The sequence below is a fragment of the Pteronotus mesoamericanus genome, unplaced genomic scaffold (genome assembly GCF_021234165.1).
Source record: "Pteronotus mesoamericanus isolate MK-2021 breed Mesoamerican mustached bat unplaced genomic scaffold, CSHL_Meso_final scaffold_31, whole genome shotgun sequence".
Classification (NCBI taxonomy): Eukaryota; Metazoa; Chordata; class Mammalia; order Chiroptera; family Mormoopidae; genus Pteronotus; species Pteronotus mesoamericanus.
Window position 1 is genome coordinate 12,767,715 of NW_026555312.1, and position 19,127 is coordinate 12,786,841.

Genomic DNA, 19,127 nt, shown 5'->3' on the forward strand with positions numbered 1-19,127 from the left:
TCTCAGAGGTGCTGTTGGCGAAACTGATCCTCACCAGTTTTCTTCTGACTGTGCCAGGATAGACTGATTCAACGCTGACAGGATCAAAAGCAAGGCAGCAAATGGGAGAGAGAAGCAACCGTGCACACACATACACGCACACCCTAAATAGGCTATAAATCCTGTAATCTGCCCAAATAACAGCTGGACATCACTGCCCCTTGGGGTGGACACAAGAGTTTTTTTCTGTTCTGGTTTTTTTTTTCTATTTTGAGTATTGTGTGTGTGTCAAAAACAGTGATTGGTAATACTCTTAAAATTTGTAAAATACTAAATAACTTGTATTTTCACATTGCTTAATTCAGCTGTCCTTTTTTACTAGAGTTTCACCCAGAGTTTGAAGAGGAGAATGTCATTGAAAAATATATTTTATTCCTGCGGTGTAACCTATGAAATTGTATCCAATATACCAAAGGTAAAATATATATTACTTTTTTAAAAAATCACAATATAAGTAATGGAGAATGTTAATTCTCAAAGTTTTTAAATCGTTTTCTCACCACAGTTTTGATAAAAAATGCTGTCCATATAAAAGTATAATAATTGTCTTCTTGTCCCTTCAGGCAACAGAGGAGATTGAGGACCGGGAAACGCTGGCTCTCATGGCAGCAAGGAGTGAAAATGAAGGCACATCAGATGGAGAAACGTACATTGAGAAGTACACGCGCGGCGTGCTGCAGGTGGAGAACATTCTGAGCCTTGAACGGCTGCGACAGGCAAGTAACTGGACCAGAGGATCCGTCACCAGCCTTCACCCCAAATGGACAAAGATGAATTTATTTACCAAACACCTTCTCTCTCAATCTATCTGAGAAGGGAAATTTGAGTAGAGATCTCATTACACAAAACAGTTACTTTGACGAAACAAAACAAAAATCCAAATAATGACTACATTTTATTGAATTCCTTTTACTTAAGCACTGTGCTTAAGTCATTTAGATGCATTAGTTTATTTAATCTTGAGGGTAACCCTATGAGGTAAATACTGTTATAATCCCCATTTGTAAATTAGAAAGTGGAAGTCAGCATGTTAGCTAACCTGCCCAAGGGTACACAGCTAGAAAGTGGTGCGAAGTCAGATATAAACTGAGAAAGCTTGTCTGCAAACTCCATAAGCTTAACTGCATACTCTTACTAGTTTCCTGATTTTCTGATCCAGGTTAACTTTGTGGCAACAGCATGACATTCAGGTGAAAATCCACTAGGTGGTGGGACTGTAAGAAGGGGGGTGTCATTTCTTCGAAGCAGTAGTTGAAGCTGTGGAAAGTGTGTCTTGAGAAACAAGAGGACTGAGATTGGCATCTGTCAGAAGAATCTTCCTTTAATGAAGTCCCACCTAAATGGCTGCATAAGGAAAACACAAACGGCATAAAAGTTTATTGTAGTTTTGTAAATGAGATATATATCCAGAGGTATTTTACTGCATTTCCTCTGCCCACCTTTAAATAATTCTACAACGTATAAATGTCTGTTCAGCAGTTTTCCTGGTTTTTTTCATGAAAAATGTCTTGATGGGTTAAGCAAAAAAAAAAAATTAGTAGGTACAAAAAGTTTCCAGTTTTGCAAATATGGGGAAACAGGTGGCATGTAGGATTAAAATGATCCTTATTTCTGTATTTTCTAAGTCATCCACAGTAAACATATATTACTTTCATTATCAAAGGAGAAACATTAACGTTATCTTCAAATTTCCAGGCAGTCACAGTCAAAGAAGCACTTTCCACCAAAGCGCGGCACCTGCGGAGGAGCCTCAGCACACCGAATGTGCACAACGTGAGCGCGCCCTGGCAGGGCCTGGGGCTTGTGCGATCTGTCTCCGGGGTTGGGGTGTGACACAGGAAGGGACCTGTGGTTAGGTGTTACCGATGCAGATACAACAGTTGGCACTATAAATGTGGGTGTGCCAAAGTGCCATGCCAGCTCCTCTGTTCTAGGGAAGCACACCAGAGAGCACAGCTGTATAACACGACTGGGCCATCAGTGGAATCTTACAAAATACTAGACAATAGACAAAGTGAAAGAGTGAGAGCTGCTCTTAGGAAATTTGTAGCTCTCATATTTAAAAGAGTAAAAAATAATGAGGAAAATGTCTATCTCACAAAGAAAAACCACCCTGAAGTATTCTATCTTTACCCCTTCCCAACCCCCACACAAACTGAAACAAAACCTGATGGAGACTCTAGATCTAACTACTAATATTTACAAAGGTTAGAGGAAAATGTTAAATGACACCACAGGGATTCAGTCAGCAAAATCCTGGCTGTGGGAAGCTTTACAGAAAGAATGATCTAAAAGAAAAGGGAAAACCTCATAAATTGAAAGAGACAAGATATATCCACTTGCAACGTATGAACTATTTTGATTAGGCTTCAGAATTAATTGTGAAAATGTTTATGAGACATTTGAACTCTGACTGGATATCTGATACTATTTAGGAATCACTTAACTGTTTAAGATGTAATAATGGTATATGGTTATGGTTTTTAAAAGGGGAAGAGGAATTACTTATTTTTAAGAGATTCATAGAGAAATATTTTGGATAAAATTCTTTAAGTTAGAAAAAATAAGAATGTTTTTTAAAAGAAGATGATAAATATTGAAGCAGAATATAAATTCAATAAAAAAGGAAATAATAAAGATCAGACAGAGGCATATCAAAAAGAAAAGAAAAACTGAAAAACAAGTTTTTTAAAGACTCGTCAAATAGATTGACTTACAGTTATATTGATTGGGGCAGAAAAGGAAACATGAAAGAAGAAACAAATAGTGGAAATACAAAGGGCCTTATCACTACAGAGAGAGACTTAGACATCATAAGAGCAAACCATGAATATTATGTCATTAAATGTAAAAGGTTAAGCAAAATGGAAATTTCTTGCAAAAAACAGAATCAAGAAGAAATAGAAAGTCTGAATCCAGCTATGATTATAAAGAAGGCTTCCACTCATAGAGAGACTGTGTTCATTAATGGGAATACAAAATATCAATAAACTGATCTATAAATTCCCAATGTAATTTCTTTTAGGGTTTGTTAAGATGATCCTACAATTTCTGTAGAAGAGCAGAGTTGAAGGTGCATGTACCTTATCTACAGCCAGAGATTCCATGCCTTAATATATGCTCAGAGATTCTCACAGATACATGGGATACATTTAGAACTACAGGATGCTGGAATAATACACACGTCGCTACTGGTAATAGGCAGAAAGAGCAGTGCTTAGGGGCAGCAGCAACAACATTTATTTCATCATAGTTTATAATAAAAACAAACTAGAAGCAACCTAGATGTCCATCTAGAATACAACAAGTAAATTATTAGACTATTGAGGAAGACCATGTGTAGTAAGATACCACTTATATGAATTACAAAAATATGCAAAATAATACTATATATTATTTATAGGTATATATATGTATAAAATTATATAAAACTTGTATGGAATAATAACCCCCAAATTTAGGGTAGTCATTGCTCCTGGGGAAGGAAGAAAAAAAGAAGAGGAGAGATGGTCATCCAGGCTTCACCTATATATGTCACATCATGTTTCTTTATGTATGTATATATAAAATTTATGTGAAATATATAAACCACATTGGTAAAACCATTTATCTCTTACAGGTCTCCTCCAGTCGACCAGACCTTTCTGGCTTTGATGAAGATGATAAGGTGTGTACCTGTGGGCATGGCTAGGTTATTAGCAGTCTCTAAGTCTGGAAATTTAGGGTATCTTGGTGGCTTTACTATTTCTGGACTTCCCATCTTAATCTTTGGCACATCGTTGTCTCTATATGTCCACTTCGAAGTTCAAATACTTGATGTGAAATTGTTGTGCACTCTAAGTATGTTACATTGTTATTCAGCATGATACTGCTTTCATACAAGGATTATACCACACATAGTTGAGTATCTGTGTTTATGGATCTAACTCTAAATGATTTTATGAGGTATTATATCCACCTCATATCAATTGTGATAGCAAAATCACAATTATTTCAAGTGAGTAAAATTAGGAATTTAAAATCAAGGGCATTTTCAGCAGAATCTTATTCAGCAAATATGCCTTAACCACATGTTGAATGTTAAGTTACTAAGCTAGGGACTGCAGCTGATTCAGAATATAAACACAGATTACATCCTCAAGAAGTTTAAAAGTTAGTCCTTAAAGGCAGCAGACTCCTGAGAAGTTGAAGTGAATTAAATAAGCTTATATGATATACGAGAGGAGTTTTCTCCCTTGAGGATATCAGTATCTTATGCCAATTTGATGCTTAAAATCTCAGGTATACATAGAGTAACCATATCACCTAGTTTACCTGGGGCAGTCCCAGCTTATAGCTGCTACCCACAAAAAAATTATCAGTTGAACCATTTCCCTCTGAAAAGTGTTTCCATTTGGGCTTTAAATTATCTAGTCTCCTTAGATACACGCCAAATTCATAGCAGTGGCTGCTTCTGGGGAGGAAGGAAGATGAATGGAACCTGAGTTGATTTGTAATAATTTTATTAAATCTTTTAAAAAATTTTTTTATTGTTCAAATACATTTGTCTCCATTTCCCCACCACCTCTTTCCCCTGCCCCACCCACCCCCACCTCCCACCCTCAATCCTTCCCCACTTTGGCTTTGTCCATGGGTTGATTTTATTAAATCTTGAACAAAACAATAAAGTATTAACATTTGTTCACTCTAGGTATACTTTGGGTATGACGGTATTTGTCATATTTAGGACATTTCTACATGTTAAAAATATTTCATAATAAAAACAGAGAAGAGTACATACTGCCATCCCATTAAAAAATAGAAAAAACTCAAATCTGTGCTTCATTTCTCATTTTAGAGGGACTTAACTAGAGCCTGACCCATAATTTTACCTTGTAGGTTTGGCCAGAGAACCAGTTAGACATGTCTGACTACATCTCCAGTTACCAAGATGTAGCGTGTTACGGAACTCTACCCAGAGATTCACCTCGAAGGAGTAAAGAAAGTAGTGGTGAGATTGTTTTTCTGTGTTATTTCTTTATAACTCCTTAAGAGAAGCACTAAGTAAAATTTTTTTAAAGATGGCAGATAATAAGATAGGAAGCTGAAATTCTAGTTTGCTAGATAGTTAAACTATCTTCTTGAATGGAACATATCATGTTTACTTACTTGATTTCTTTTTGCTTTGTATCCAATATATCATTCAAATAATAATAGTAGGCCTTTTGTGTAACACTTTAGAATTTTTCAAATCATTTTTCATACATCATTTCCTGAGTTGAAAGTCAGTTTTCAAACACATACAAATTCTACCACATTATGATTAGAATTCATTCTTCACCAAAAGAATATCCCCCTCTGTCTTGTTTTTGTATACAAAGGATTTTTTAGGAAAACATGTCTCTGATTCCTAAATTTTTTAATGATACCAGAAATTAATTTGATTATTGACATTATTACCTAAATATGCCATGAAGGGAACACATGTTGTGGGTAAGTAAATCAGTTCTATTATTTTAAACCTTGTAATTTACCTAAGTGCCATTGTACCAGTGAACTGGGGAGAAAAATATAGAAGGAAGAGGTCCAAGGGAATGAGTAGAAGCAAGAAAGGAGGTTTTCCTTTCTTAGTCTTAGGGAGCAGGCGGGCTTGAGGAAAATGAGGCTTGCGAGCATTTATGCAGTATTCACTCATCATTTATTGAGGCTCTACTTGCTATATGCAGTGAAAGACTCAAAAAGCTACCACTCACAGATCTTAAAATCTAACCATGGAAATGAGATACACAGAAAGTTAGATATTAAATGATAAAGGGTCAAATTGCATGTGCATATAATAAGGGCTCTGAGAATTCAGGGCAACAAAGTCAGCATGAGTCAAAATTGGTCTGGTAAGTGACACTTAAGCTGGATCTTGAAACAAAGGTAGAAAATTTGGTTTCTCTTGTCTTTGATGACTCTTTGTGACTTTGTAGATGTATCTCCATTTTTTCTACCTCTGTTTTAATGTTTAGCCACATATTAGCCTATTAATTTCTCTTATACCAGGTATTCCTGGGGCTAGGTTATACCTTTCTTCCTGTGTGTTGGTTAAAACGCTCTGCCTATAACCCTATGCCTTTTTGTCTTCGCCAGGTTGTACATCGGAGAATCCTCATGCCTTATCAGTCAGCCCTTTTAAAGCATTCTCTCCTCAGCCACCAAAGTTTTTCAAGCCCCTAATGCCTGTAAAAGAGGAGCATAAGAAAAAGATAGCTCTTGAAGCAAGACCTCTTCTAAGCCAGGAGGTAAATGCTCCACTTCTCTGTATCATGTAAAATAGAATCATTTTGCCTGTGAGAAGTAACAGTTTGCGTTAACAAGTTGGATGCCGCATGTAGACATACGTGTATGGGTTACCACTTCATGGACCCTTTTCTGGAATATCTCTTTCTCAGACAGGGTCATGGTAGAATTTTTTGTTTGTTGCAATTGCTATTTTCTTTGTGCCTATGGACTTACAAAGTCTTTTTTATCTTTCAAGTGAGAAAGAGATGTTCTCTAGGCATTTTGAAAATATTAAAAATCTTTCATTGTTTTAATTTGATAGAACCAGTATGCGCTTTGCCTCAGAGTCTGTGTAGTCTTGTCATATTTCATTAGTACTTTAACTCTAGCCTGCAAAATGGTTTGCTGCACAACTCACATGTAATAAATGTGTTCGCGTTCCTTTTCTAACTTGCATGGACTTAATGTGTATTTTGGCCGTCATCGTCTTCTGTGTGTGATGCATCTGTGTGTCTTAACCTTTGCAGAGCATGCCTCCATCTCAGGCACATAACCCTGGCTGCATTGTACCCTCAGGAAGCAATGGCAGCATGCCAGTAGAACACAATAGCAAACGTGAGAAGAAGATTGTAAGTTCTGGAACCATTTCTGTCATATTGCCTGGTGGTGGGTTTAAGGCCCTTTCACAGACAATCATCCAGATGTGTATTGGGTCTTTGGTTTTTCTAAAAAAAAGAAAATGCGACCGTCAGTAATGAAATTTTGCATGAACGTGGCCATGACCTATGGTTTTTTTTCTCCTAAGTGTTCATTCTATTGTTTGTTGTTGTTTTTTCTTTTTTTTTTTTTTTTTTTTTGCTTAGTATAAATTTGCTTAGAAAAAGAGGAAAAGGCACTTTTCATGGTTCTAGACTTTATAAAAAGTAGAACAAAGGGATCACTTTAACTAATGTTGACTCTTTCTGATGTGCCTGTATGTATTGGCCAGATTCTGAAGTTAATCTACCTAGAGGAATTGCACTTACTTGCAGTAAGTAATCATGCATTTAGCCGTGGGTATGTTTGCAAGCTTCTTTCATGTTGCTTGATGCTATTGCGAGGTTGCTCTGCAGTTTGCAGCCACACTCCAGTCCACCGTCGCCCGTCATCCTCATCGTCTCTGCCTCCCAGGTAGCCTTTTTAAATGTGCTCGCTAAACGTGACCCTCACCCCTCGGTGTCGGTCTCACTTTCGGGTTGGCTTATCTGTATGTGATCACAGGTAGGTTGAAACGCTACCTGTTAAACCTCATTCCTTAGCATTTTGGTTTTCAAATTACAAACTTGAAAAATCTTTTTGAAAACACTGAATACCACGCACTTTGGATTATAAATGATACCTCAATTTTAAAAACAAACAAAACAAAGCAAACAAACAAAAACCCCACTGTATTCTCAGACCTGGAAAGAATTCTCTAATTTCATGTTTGGGCTTTCACTCTCATGTGATTTTTCCTAGACCTCGAAATAGTGAAGCAGCAAGGAGCAAGAGAGGGCTGCTCGCTGTTGATGCTTGCATGCGGGCTGCTCTGTGGGCAGGGTGTGGGAAGTTTCCTTTCCCAGCTGTACCACGTCAGATCCATTCCAGAGGCTCCTAACTAGTGTGAGGTCCTTTAACAGCTGTAGAACATGCTGCTAATGCACACAGTGTGAAACTAACTAGTCCAGGATATGCAGTTGGCCCCTTTACCGCGTGCTTGCAGTGCCAGCAGATCTTAGGGAACGAGCTTCTCATTCCTCCTGTGCACTGAGGGAAGGAAATAAGGCACCATTTCCCCTTCACTTCTCTGTCCCTCCCCACTGCCTGTGCCTCTGTGTTCTCCCTGTCCCTCTAGCCCTAAATCCCCATCCTAATTCCTGCTGGAGAAGAGAGTGCACAACAGCTGCTCCTCTGAATCTTAATGAGCTGCGCGGTCATGTAGCTGACCTGCTTAATTAATAAGCGCCGCAGCATGGGCTAGAAAAGCCAGGTGGCTGGTTTGTTACCCTCTGGCTCTGTGGCTGATTAGGCCTGTTTGTTGACATGGCCCATACCACCATGGTGCACAGGCACTAAATTTAAACACACCTCAACGACACATTTTGGTAGAAGGCCATTAAAAGGCAGCCAGATGACCCTCCTGGGCTGCCTAGAAGGTAGTTGCGCCATTCTCAGAGTTTGCCTAATCGTTATTTTCTATACTTTTGATGTTTTAAAATGAAGCCTATCTCAGGACTTCTACCTATCAGAAGGTAGGGTAGAAGCAGGTCTTCTGGACCCAGGAAGTCTCAAGCAGCAGTTAGACTCTATGTGATGGAACCCCCCACGGAGTCCGCTAAGCAGGGCTTGATGGTACCACCTTCCTTGCTGGTGGCCTCCCTGAGAGATCAGCCTCTACTCTCCTCAGAAATCTGGCTCGCGGAGCTCTCTTCATCTTCGAAGCTATTGAACTGTTTATTTCAAATAGCAGTTTTTCTAGGATGTTTTGGTAGATTTTAAGGATATTACTTTCTTGATCTGTTCTCATTTCTCTTTAAGAAGCTTTAATTTTATTTCTCCCCTTATAAATGGATATAAACTGCTTTATTCCTAATTCACTTTCTTCCTTTACTCCTGAAACACCAGAGTGAACCAGTGGTTCAATGTGACCAAGGGAGTTTGAAATCATTTTGGAGAAGCAATATCGAGACATTGTTCCTTTTATTTTTTAGCCCATTTAATTACCAAAGTAACCTGTAATTTCACATAAAACATAATAAATATAGCTATGCTTGATCCTTTAAAGCAGTATTTTGTTGTCAGATCTTAGTCATTCAAGTCATGAAGTATAGAGGCAAGCAAAAAGAAAGTTATTTCTCCCTCTCTTAGGTATGGCACACACAGCATTTTGTTTATTTCTCTCATTTTACATAAGAAGAAACAAAAGACTTGTTGAGGGACTTGCCCAAGGTCTCACAGTTAATGAGACTTCAGAACAAAGGTTCCATCCCTCAGCACAGCCGAGCTGACCCCAGTGACCCCAGAGACGGGGCGGTGCTTTCAGACACCTTTCTGCTGCTGTTTCTCAGGGGGCTGCCCACCCCGTAGCACCATGGACAAAAGTACAGGGGCCCTTGGCGGATACAGTCGTTCTGAAAACAAATCTCTCTGATGCACGATGCAGCCCCATTCACCATGAGAGTGAAAATGACTTGAATCAAGTGAAACTCCTTTCAGAGTCACTGCTTTGTGTGTTTTTGATTCCTTCTTAAAGTCAAGGTGTTTTGTCTATAGGTAAATATCAGCTGCATAAACTAAATTATAAAAATCAGGATATGAAGACTGTAGCTATAGGGACGATTGAGAACTCGACTCCATGACCAAGGTTTAGGTGGAGTTTTCATTCTTTTTGTCCTTAAGACACAGAAGGAAGGCACGTGGTTTAGTTTACTTTAAGATATAATGATAAATAATATTTCTGGAATAAATTGTCTATGTAGCCAAATTCCCTTAATATACAGTTTAAGACAATTAAGTACTCTCCTTTCTTTTTGAAGACAATAACTTGATAAACCTTTGGTCTTTTTACATGTCAGAAAATATTTCATCACTACTCAGTTTTCTTTTCTTTGAAATGAGTTGTCCCCGCTGCTTTTGGCCTCCTCTCCTCCCATCTCATCCCCACCCCAAGTACGTAACTATGTACGGATCCCTATTTGAGCTTAAAATCTTGGGGTTTTCGTAGATGCTGTAGTTTTATTAAGGTAATTCTAATCCTTTAGAAATAATTTTTTTGTCTTTACAAGTCTGATAAATGTATACCTATTTCTACACATTAGATTCATGATTGAATATTTTATATGTTATATGTTAGGATGATAGGCATTTCTTCAGTCTTTAGAAGAAATAACTTCAGGCATTAAAAGGGCCCTAAAGTCCTAATTCTCATCCTCAAATTTGGTTTTCCTTGCAACAGCTAACTTTTTAATAATACACTGCCTCGGGGACTTTTGGGCTTGGGGAGTTATGTTTCTTTGCTAGCTTAAATCAAAAGGAAATGTAACAAACACTTGTAATTCAATTTCCAATCTAAACAAGTCAAGCGGAGAGTCTAGAAAATATCGAAAAAGGCTACTGATTCAGACAATTCTGTTCAATAGTTGCTCCTTTACAAACATTCCCCTAGCCCTGGAGAAAGAATGCTCTAATCACCCATTTTGAGCAGTGCCACTTAATTTAAAAATGCAGCTAAAGATAAGATGGCAAGAGATTAGTGTTGCCAAAAAATTTGCTTTGTTAATTTCTGGAACTTTATCACTAATATTTGATACTCACCTTTAATTAATAGCCAAGGAATTAAAAATACTGATGCTTTTAAAATAATTTATGTTCAAGTTATTTTTAAAACTAAGAAGCACTGAAGAATATTAAACTGTTTTTAGATATTTAGCCTTCGATGAGATGCAGAGGAGAATATTACAATAAAATTCACCAGATGGAATATATGTTGATTTGTGAATTACCATTTGCCATATCAGTGGGGCGTAGTCTTCCTCCCCATCCGCGTCCCTGTCCCTGTCCCTGTCCCCGTCCCTGTCCCCGTCCCTGTCCCTGTCGCCATTCCCATCCTCTCTCCCCTGCTCCTTCTTCCCCTCCATGTGTCTCTCTGATGAGTAAGGGTGATGTTTTGGTTCCAGAAAATTTCCATCCACCCAGGCAGTGTCCAAATGTTATTTTTTTAACTGATTGATTTTAGAGAGAGAGAGAAAGAGGAGTGTAGAGAGGGAAAGAAACATCGATTTGTTGTTCCACTTATTTATGCATTCATTGGTTGATTCTTATATGTTCCCTGACTGGGGACTGAACCTACAACCTTGGTGTATCAGAACAATGCTCTAACCAACTGAGTTGCCCGGCCAGGGCAACAGGATTGTTCTGGGAACAAGGACCCACAGTCATAACTACCTGAGGGCAGGCCTCTTGCTGATTTTTTGTTAACATTGGTATTCCTGGTTCTCAGGACAATGGCTGGCACACAGTGGATGCTAGATGAATATTTGTTGAATGAAAGTCACATTTTAAAAGAGAAAAGGAATACTTGCAAGGTCATCAAATGTTTATGAGGTTAATTAGAAATGACTAAATAGTAATATTTATTTTTATTTGAATGTAAAATACCTATATGCTTTACATTGCTCTCCACAAAATATAAAGAATCATTGGGGAGAGATTGGGGAGTTGACAACACCCAACTTTTGCATATTTACCAATCTTTATAAACAGAATCCTAAAGCTATTAGACAAAGGAGATTTCCATTTAAATCTTCCTCACTTTCCAGCCAAATCCTCTATCCATGCTTCTCAAAACCCCTGTAATTGTCAGATAGATTGTTAGTACTTTACAGCTTTCCAATACTAGTACGGTACTGAGAATGGGTGTTGAGATTGTGTTCGTAGCCCTCTTGCTGCTGGGGCCTTATTTTATTGCCCTCGCTCCATAAACGCATTTCAGAAGCATTTCACAAGTCACTTACCCATCTGCACTATCTCCCCAAGGTGAGGATTGTGAAAACAAGTGAAGCAGCAGCTCCTCTCTGGCTGCCCCTAACTCACTTGATTAGAGAAGGGGCCACATCCCAACTGCAAAGCAATCACAAGTGACTAATTCAAGTTCACGGCACTATATTCTATCTTTTTTCTTAAGCCAGGGGAGGAAAAGTTTCTAATTAGCATTGAGTAAGCACAGAAGAAATGACTCTTCAAATTAGGAAGTAGCACGTTTGTGTTCGCAAATCTCTAAGGATACTGTCCCTGTGTCTGTAATAGGTGATGAGATTTAACCAAACTCAGAAAGAAAAAAAAAAAACAACAGTAAACGTGAATGCCTTTAATAGTAAAGTATTTAAAACTTGCCTCAACAATACAGTTGCTATAAGGAGATAATGACTGACCTTTGCTTCTTTTCTGTAGGACTCTGATGAGGAGGAAAATGATCTGGAAGCTCTGAATAGGAAGCTGATAGGTTCACAGCCTTATGTGCCTGTGGAGTTTGCTGACTTCAGTGTTTACAATGCCAGCTTGGAGAACAGAGAGTGGTTTTCTTCTAAAGTAGATTTGACGAACTCAAGGGTCTTGGAGAAAGAAGTGTCCCGTAGCCCTACCACCAGCAGTATTACCAGTGGCTACTTTTCCCACAGTGCCTCCAATGCCACTCTCTCCGACATGGTGGTCCCCTCTAGTGACAGCACAGATCAGCTAGCCATCCAGATGAAAGATGCAGACTCCAATGAGCACTCTGGACTCTCACTTGTGCATGATTTCAGGCCGTCCTCAAACAAAGAGATGACAGAGCTAGAAAGAGGCTTAGTAAAGGATAAGATAATGGTGCCACTCAAGGAAAACAGTGCCTTAACCAAAGGGAGCCCATCATCCCAAAGCATCCCTGAGAAAAACTCCAAAATATTATGTAGGACTGGCTCATGCTCAGAAAAAGACATCTGCTCCAGCAAAAATGGCCAAGCTGCCAGAGAATTCTGCCCCAAGGAGGTGACCATAGAGCACACCACAAACATCCTTGAGGACCATTCTTTCACAGAGTTTATGGGTGTGTCAGATGGGAAAGATTTTGATGGTTTGACAGATTCTTCTGCTGGAGAGATTTCAAGCAGAAAGAACCTCCCAAATAAAATGGACAATAAGACTGTCTCAGATGAGCCACAGGACCCTGGCCAGCTTCATTCCTTGGCAGAGAATGACCAGGTAATAAATTCCAGAGCCATTCCTTGTGCAATCAGTGAGCATACCTAATTGTGCACCAACCCCCAGCAGCCCTTCACCTTAATGACTTAGTAGGAGATGTTCATTAAGAGGTTGCCAACAGGTAGAGCTGCTCTGACTCCCTGTCTTAGTGCACCTGTTGAGTCGTAAGGGGCGGAGCGTTAGGTATTCACCAGGGCGGGGCAATCTGTTTCACCACTTCGTGGTTCTGTGTGTGGGGGAGGGGTTGGAGAGAGGGCATGCCACTGAGGCTTGTGCTGCACTCACCCCGTTTCCAGTCACTTCACTTTCGACAATGTGCAACTGGCACCCTTCTAGCTGCTGCCCCAATGGTGATGATTCACAGTGTGGGTGTGTTTGCGTTCATTGTAGAACCATGCAGGCCCTTTAAACAGCCTCTCCTGAGAGGCCAGCAGTGTCTTCTGTCACCCAACGCCCACTGGTTTTTACAGCCAGAAATTACGGGGTTTTATTTTCCCAGCACTGGAAACCTGGGCTGTGCGGTCTGGCTCGGGGCTGGGATTGCTCGCTCCCAGGGTATCCCTCCTGATTTTATCTACCATGTGTGAATGTGGGACCACTCGTTCTGCTGTCTACTTCGTCACCACATGTGCCTCGTAGCTGCCACACCATGTCCTCTTCTGATACACAGAAACAAACAAACAGGGAGGCTGCCAAATGGAGGATACAAAGAAATACGGCCCAAATGAAAGAACAGAACAAAACCCCAGAAAAAGAACTAAATGAAATGGAGATAGCCAACCCATCAGATGCAGAGTTCAAAACAGTGGTGATAAGGATGCTCAGAAAACTCATTGAGTATGGCAAATGCATAGGGGAAGAAATGAAGGCTACACTAAGTAAAATAAAGAGAAACCCACAGGGAACCAACAGTGAAGGGAAGGAAGCTGGGGTTCAAATCAACAATTTGGAACATAAGGAAGAAATAAACAATCAACCAGAACAGAATGAAGAAACAAGAATTCAAAAAAAAAAAGAAAAAAGAAGAAGTGCCATCATCTGAATCATAGGGGTGCCAGAAGGAGAAGAGGAAGGACAAGAAATTGAAAACTTATTTGAAAAAATAATGAAAGAAAACTTCCGTAATTTGGTGAAGGAAATAGACTTACAAGTCCAGGAAGCACAGAGTCCCAAACAAGTTGGACCCAGAGAGGGCCGCACCAAAACAGAGAATAATTAAAATGCCAAAGTTTAAAGATAAGAGGGAATCTTAAAAGCAGCAAGGTAAAAGCAGAGAGTTACCTGCAAAGGAGTTCCCATAGGACTATCAGCTCATTTCTCAAAAGAAACTTTGCTGGCAAGAAGTATTCAAAGTGAAGAAAAGCAAGGACCTACAACCAAGATTACTCTTTCCAGCAAAGCTCTCCTTTAGAATGGAAGGGCAGATAACGTGCTTCCCAGACAATGCAAAACTAAAAGATTTAATCATCACCAAGCCCTTACTGTATGAAATGTTAAAGGGACTTATTTAAGAAAAAGGAGGTCAAAACTATGAACATTGAAATGATAACAAACTTATAACTATCAACAACTGGATCTAAAAATCAAAAACAAACTAAGCAAACCACCAGAACAGAAACAGAATCATAGATATGGAGATCATCTGGAGGGTTATCAGCAGGGAAGGGGGAAAGAGGAGAAAGGGGAAAAAGGAACAGGGATTAAGAAGCTTAATTGGTAGGTACAAAATAGATGGGGGAGAGGTTAAGAATAGTATAGGAAATGGAAAAACCAAAGAACTTACATGCACAACCCGTGGACATGAACTGAGGAGGGGATTGCTGGAGAGAAGGTGGGTACCGGAGATGGAAAGTGGCAAAGGGGAAAAGCTGGGGCAACTGTAGTGGCATAATCAATAAAATATACTTAAAAAAAAAGATGTTGCCGATAGGGAGACGTGCCCACCTGGGAAGCAAGCTCACATGCTGCCCAGCTGTCGGCTCATAGGGGAGCAAGTCTGCCTGTGTAGTTTCAGAGTGGAAATGTGAAATACACAGGAGCAGTGGCTTTTTCAACTGGCATGTGGGTTTTGTTGAATTAAGTATTCATGTGGATAAGGATCAGTCATCTTCCTATTCATTCCCTGAGAGTTTTAATTTTGGGCTATCCCAAGGCATTCTGGTAGTGTCTACCATTTTTCATCAAATCAGTAATTTCTTGGCTTATTAGATACACCATTTTTTTATGTATTATTAAGAAGAAATACTTCCAATTAAACTACATCATATAAGCAATTGTAAGACACAGTTCAATTTCAGAGATGTTAAAATGTGGGGCAAAATAACATGCAATGTGGAACTGACAAAATACAGTCATGAGGTTAAAAGGTGCTTTGGAGAAGGAAAGGTGAATTCCTTTTAAGAAATTTCTAAGGAAAATAGCAAATGATATAAATAAGAAATCATCTGCCTCTGCACACTCTGCTCCCGAGTGCCACCGTTTCTACCCATTAGGAGTCACTGTTTGGGTCCCACATGCCAAGCACAGCTGTGTAAGGGGCATGGTGGTGCCAGCGCTTCGCAGGACAGAGCGCTGACCAAGCTTGAAAGTGGCTTGGTGAAGGATGAGATAATCCTGGTGTCATTCAATCTCTCTGTTTTGCTGAGGAAGTTACCATTTGAGATCGGCGGATTTTTCCCACCCCTGTTTTCCATACTATCCCTGAAAATACCAGTGTGTAGCTATTTATACAGCATTCTTATAAGCTGTACAAACCTAAACAGTAATCTCTTACAATAAAAAAAACACTTCTTTTCCCACCTGAAGAATAATAATAAAGTTACTCATGGCTGTTCTTGCAAAGCAAACACTCATTGGCTTAAAAGTCCCATGGACGGGGACACAGTGTGGGAACTGACTGCATGAGCGGAGGGGTGGGGGGGGGCGGGGCGGGATGGGCGGCGGAGGGCAAAGCGGGGGAAGTTGGGACACCGGTAATAGGAAAACAATTTAAAAAATGCTTTTAAAAAAGTCTTCCACTTCCTCTGTACTGATTGTTAAGCAGAATCTGCATTGCTGACCTACATCAGCTTTTCAGTCCCTCTTCCAAGAAGTCCAAGAAGGACTTGGACAAGAAGTCCAGGGATAATTCTTCACAATGAACAGTGCTTCTCAACCTAAATGTGTAACGACTTCCTTGGGGGTGTTGGCAGAAAGTGCCTCTTAAAAGTTTAGGTTCCCAGGAGCCACTGCCCTCCATACCTAAGATTTTACTTCAGTTGGGACGGATGCTGGTGGATAAGGTTTCCACAAACACCTCTGCCGAAGCCGCATGAGGCAGGGGTCCAAGAGCCGGACTGTGAGACACTCAGCCCACAGAAGAGGAAGGAGGGACAGCCACCCCCTCGCTTCCCTGCCTGGGGTATTTGGAGCCCAACAAACAGAAAGAATGCCTGGGTTTTTGCTTTTGAAAGTCTTATGAACTCTGTGTCCCTGCCAAAGATTGTGATTTAAAAGTGGAATTTACAAAAATATTTGTTGTATTAGGACAATGTGGGATTATGGTCATTTTTTTTTAATCACTTTAGTAGTTTTGTAATTTTAGTTTTATAAGTTGTTTTAACACTGTAACAGTTTGAGAACTTCTTAAGTGCTTAAATTTGACTTTTGTTCTTACCCTGATATGGCTTATCATGTTGGCCCAGAAATAACAGTTTTTTACTTTAGCTCTGGGTCTTGCTGTCCATTACTTTTCCTAGAAGCTTCACGTTGGGGCTAGATTTCTCCCTTGTATACTGTAAATTTTAGAGCTGGATTCCATCCTAAACTGAATGCTGTGGGTCCCTTTAGGAAGAGCCCCTTGTGTGGCGTGGGCACAGTTTGGCTGAGGTGGTCCCTGTAGGTGGGGAGGGGAGGTGGAGACCAGGGCTTGAACTCACTATAGCCTCTGAATTCCAGGGAAGCAGGACTTCGACTGCTCGGTGAAAGGCAACAAGCACTTCTTCCGCAGGCCCAGCATCCCTGTCTCGGGTCTCCTTTCTACAGCACCAGCCTCATCTTTAAAACATGCTGCGGCCCAGCAGGTCCACAGACTAGCGTGGAGAAGCCAGACACTCCCTGGGCCACCACCTCTCCCCTCCTGTGAGAGAAGCAGTAGTGATCTGTCATCTGGGCGAACCAACAGTGTCTGCTTTTTCCAGAAAGCCAGAGAACTGAAAATCCTGGATTAATTAAAGTGGCAGTATTTTTTTTTGTTTGCACTTATATACATCCCACTGTGTGGAAACCACAGATTCAAACAAACTTATTCTTGTACAGTTTTAATCAGTTTTTACTGTAGAATCTGGAGTCAATACTCTAATGTGTTTTTTATAAATAATATATATTGTGTATATGAAATGTGTATCTATGGTATGTCTGTTTCGAGACAGACAAGACTGCACACAAAAATGCAGATAAAAGTGGTTTGTAAAAAATCATAAGGTACTGGACTTGGTTACAAAGCAACTTGGGCGATCTTGTATACGTGAGCAGATGAAACATTTTATTGCCTAAATGAGGTTGCAAATCCCTCTTTGCAGAAAAGATGACAGAATGCCGTTCTTTATAACCAAAGAACTTACATATGACTGATCGATTTTGCTGTCCACTCTTGTTTTCTGTGTACATACATGTTTGACTGCAAGCTTGGTGCCACACTGCTCTTGGCTACCGGGCCACGCGCTGCCCTTTTGTCCTGTTTTATAAGCACACCGAAAACTCTCGCAGCCAGATTTCCTTGGTCTTCCACCTGGCCCGCCACCTGCTGATTTGATACTGCGTTATAACTGTGGCTGGGGTCTTCGTTCAGCCCAGCAAGGCAGGCAGAGGGCGGAAAGCAGTATTACTGTAAAAACACAAGGACATACCAAGAGTTGGATTGGGGTGAGGGAGAAGGCGTTGGTTTTTGTCTTTTTGTGGTTTTGTTTTGAATTGGTGGGTTTTGTTGTGGTGTGGTTTTTACTGTTGCTATTGTACTTAATTCTGGAAAACGCTGACGAGATGGAATGAGCTATAAAGTCCACAGGTTCCCACTTCGCCATGTCTGCAGGAGATGATTGAATACAGATGACCATGCTGCCCATGTCTTCATTTGTAAAATCCCCCTGCTAATGGAGACATTGGAGGGATTATGTGTGCAGAAATTTTACAAAGGTGCTTCATGTACCTGTTCTGTAGATGCCTGTACAGTTGGTCTGGAGGTATAGCAATAAATGTGTGTGAGAGCGAGAGAAGGTGTACAGCCTGCTGTACCTTTTTTCTGTAAGGTCTTAGCATCAGTAAATGAGTAAGATATTGGAGACTTTAATGAAAAGCTGCTGTTTATGATTTTTGTGTATAGTGAGCTGACTGTAGTATTTTACTATTGTCTGTTTTAAAAAAGGAAAATGTAATTTATATCCCCTTTCAACTTTATTGTATTTAATTGGTACAGATTGTGTGTGTCTTTTAGAATACAGACAGTCTAATTCAGATTTTAAAACAGCAGTTGTGTGTCTTTAATAACACTGCCATTATCCAATCTGATTTCCCACATTTGTGTGCGTCATGCCCCTGGAGCTTAAACAATCATAGTAACAGCCAACATTCATTGAGGGTTTGCCGTGTACGAGGCACTGTTCCCAACATACGATGTTTACTATTCCCTTTAATCCTCACAACAACAGATACTGTAGGTACTGTTGGTATAGTGTGTTTGGTGAACGGAAATCTGAGGTGGAGAGGTCAGTGACTGGGAGAGGGACCCAGCCATGCTTCCATCAGCTTCTCCTCTCCATGTTCTGTCTGGGGACGTGTCGTGGAGGGGCAGGCAGGGCTGGGATAAGTGTCAAACGTCCCAGACCGACCAACGTTGCTGGGAGGCATCTGCAGCAGGTAGGACAGTGCTTCTCTCGCGCTGACAGTGCTTCAATTTTCAGAGCAAGGAGCAGTGCTCTGCCTTTCGTGAGACAGTAACCAGAGATCACTTAATACGGAAGACTGGTCTAAAAAATGCCATTACAAAATTCTTTAGAAAAGTCTCAGTTGTTAACAATAGCCTTTCCGAAGGAATCAAGAATTAGATCGAA

General features: G+C 40.1%; 1 protein-coding gene across 5 annotated transcripts in view; it reads left to right on the plus strand.

Moving 5' to 3' along the window:
* KIF13A (kinesin family member 13A) overlaps nt 1–18,485 on the plus strand; it is a 201,966-nt gene extending 183,481 nt beyond the window's left edge. The window contains exons 33-41 of one of the 5 annotated variants that reach the window (XM_054591849.1): nt 362–454; nt 603–759; nt 1,739–1,812; nt 3,659–3,706; nt 4,918–5,029; nt 6,154–6,305; nt 6,813–6,914; nt 12,253–13,041; nt 16,978–18,485. In XM_054591849.1, the coding sequence (XP_054447824.1) occupies nt 362–454; nt 603–759; nt 1,739–1,812; nt 3,659–3,706; nt 4,918–5,029; nt 6,154–6,305; nt 6,813–6,914; nt 12,253–13,041; nt 16,978–17,004 (1,554 nt within the window). In that variant the 3' untranslated portion in view covers nt 17,005–18,485. Of the gene's footprint in view, nt 1–361; nt 455–602; nt 760–1,738; nt 1,813–3,658; nt 3,707–4,917; nt 5,030–6,153; nt 6,306–6,812; nt 6,915–7,273; nt 7,316–12,252; nt 13,129–16,977 lie in introns of those variants that run through there. The other 4 variants (XM_054591850.1, XM_054591852.1, XM_054591851.1 and 1 more) reach the window with 4 other exon arrangements.
* Nucleotides 18,486–19,127: the final 642 nt, after the last annotated feature.